General features: G+C 37.4%; 1 protein-coding gene across 1 annotated transcript in view; it reads right to left on the bottom strand.

The window, feature by feature from the left end:
- Window positions 1-411: 411 nt before the first annotated feature.
- The window catches only part of LOC107734352 (RIMS-binding protein 3A-like), a 39,902-nt gene continuing 39,469 nt past the window's right edge, over window positions 412-844 (bottom strand). Inside the window, exon 3 of the mRNA XM_016546287.1 lies at window positions 412-492. Coding sequence (XP_016401773.1) covers window positions 481-492 — 12 coding nt within the window. The 3' untranslated portion in view covers window positions 412-480. The remainder of the gene's footprint in view (window positions 493-844) is intronic.

Below are 844 nucleotides of genomic sequence, written 5' to 3'. Positions count from 1 at the left end.
AAACTCAGCCATCAAACAGCATGTGTGACGTTTGCTACAAGAAACACTTACAAAGTACAAGTACAAAATATAAATACATTTACTAATATTCACAACTCACAGACTACCCAAAATAGACTAGCCACATTTCTGCTCAAGATCACAGTAATTCTTGTGAGAGGTGCACAACAACATTTTAGTCACCAAACGTTTATAGGCAATAAATGGAGTCTTCAGAAATGATCCCAACCTAATCAGTGACCATCTGCCTCCACCCTGTGTCTCTGACTGGTGAAATTCCCACTGAGAAGTAGATTACTGGTGATTACCTGCATGTGTCTGAGAGTGAAATGTCACCCAAACATCCCAGCGGGACGAGGGTGAACACAGTGACTGCAGTCCATACAGATGTGTGTCTGTCTGAGCGCCAATGTGAGCAATGTTTACAGAATACTAATGCATTGTGGGAGTTCCAGCAGCACAGTCCGGACTGATGAGGGGTTAAACGAGCCGCTAATGAGCCAAATCAGAGAGAGAGAGAGACAGAACGAGACAAAGTCATGAGTACTGTAAAAAAAGATTGTGATTTTAACAGTAAAAGACTGTAAAAATGCTACAGTAAAAACCTGTTAACTGGTTAACAGTAAGTTTCCATACTATATACGGTGAATAAATGTAATTATATTTAATGTAATTTCACAGTAAAATACTGTTAAAAATACGGTTTTTGGAAGTGAAAAAGTCATTGATTGTATAATTTACAGTGAAAAACCGCAAATTGACACTCCCAGAATTCCCTGCATGACAATTCATATTTGATGTTTTTTTTGTTGAAATAACATGTTTCTTCTTAGTTTTTTCTTAT

Source organism: Sinocyclocheilus rhinocerous, unplaced genomic scaffold (genome assembly GCF_001515625.1).
Source record: "Sinocyclocheilus rhinocerous isolate Xijiao unplaced genomic scaffold, SAMN03320098_v1.1 scaffold370, whole genome shotgun sequence".
Classification (NCBI taxonomy): Eukaryota; Metazoa; Chordata; class Actinopteri; order Cypriniformes; family Cyprinidae; genus Sinocyclocheilus; species Sinocyclocheilus rhinocerous.
Note: the sequence above shows the minus strand (reverse complement) of the source record. Positions and strands in the feature narration are given on the sequence as shown.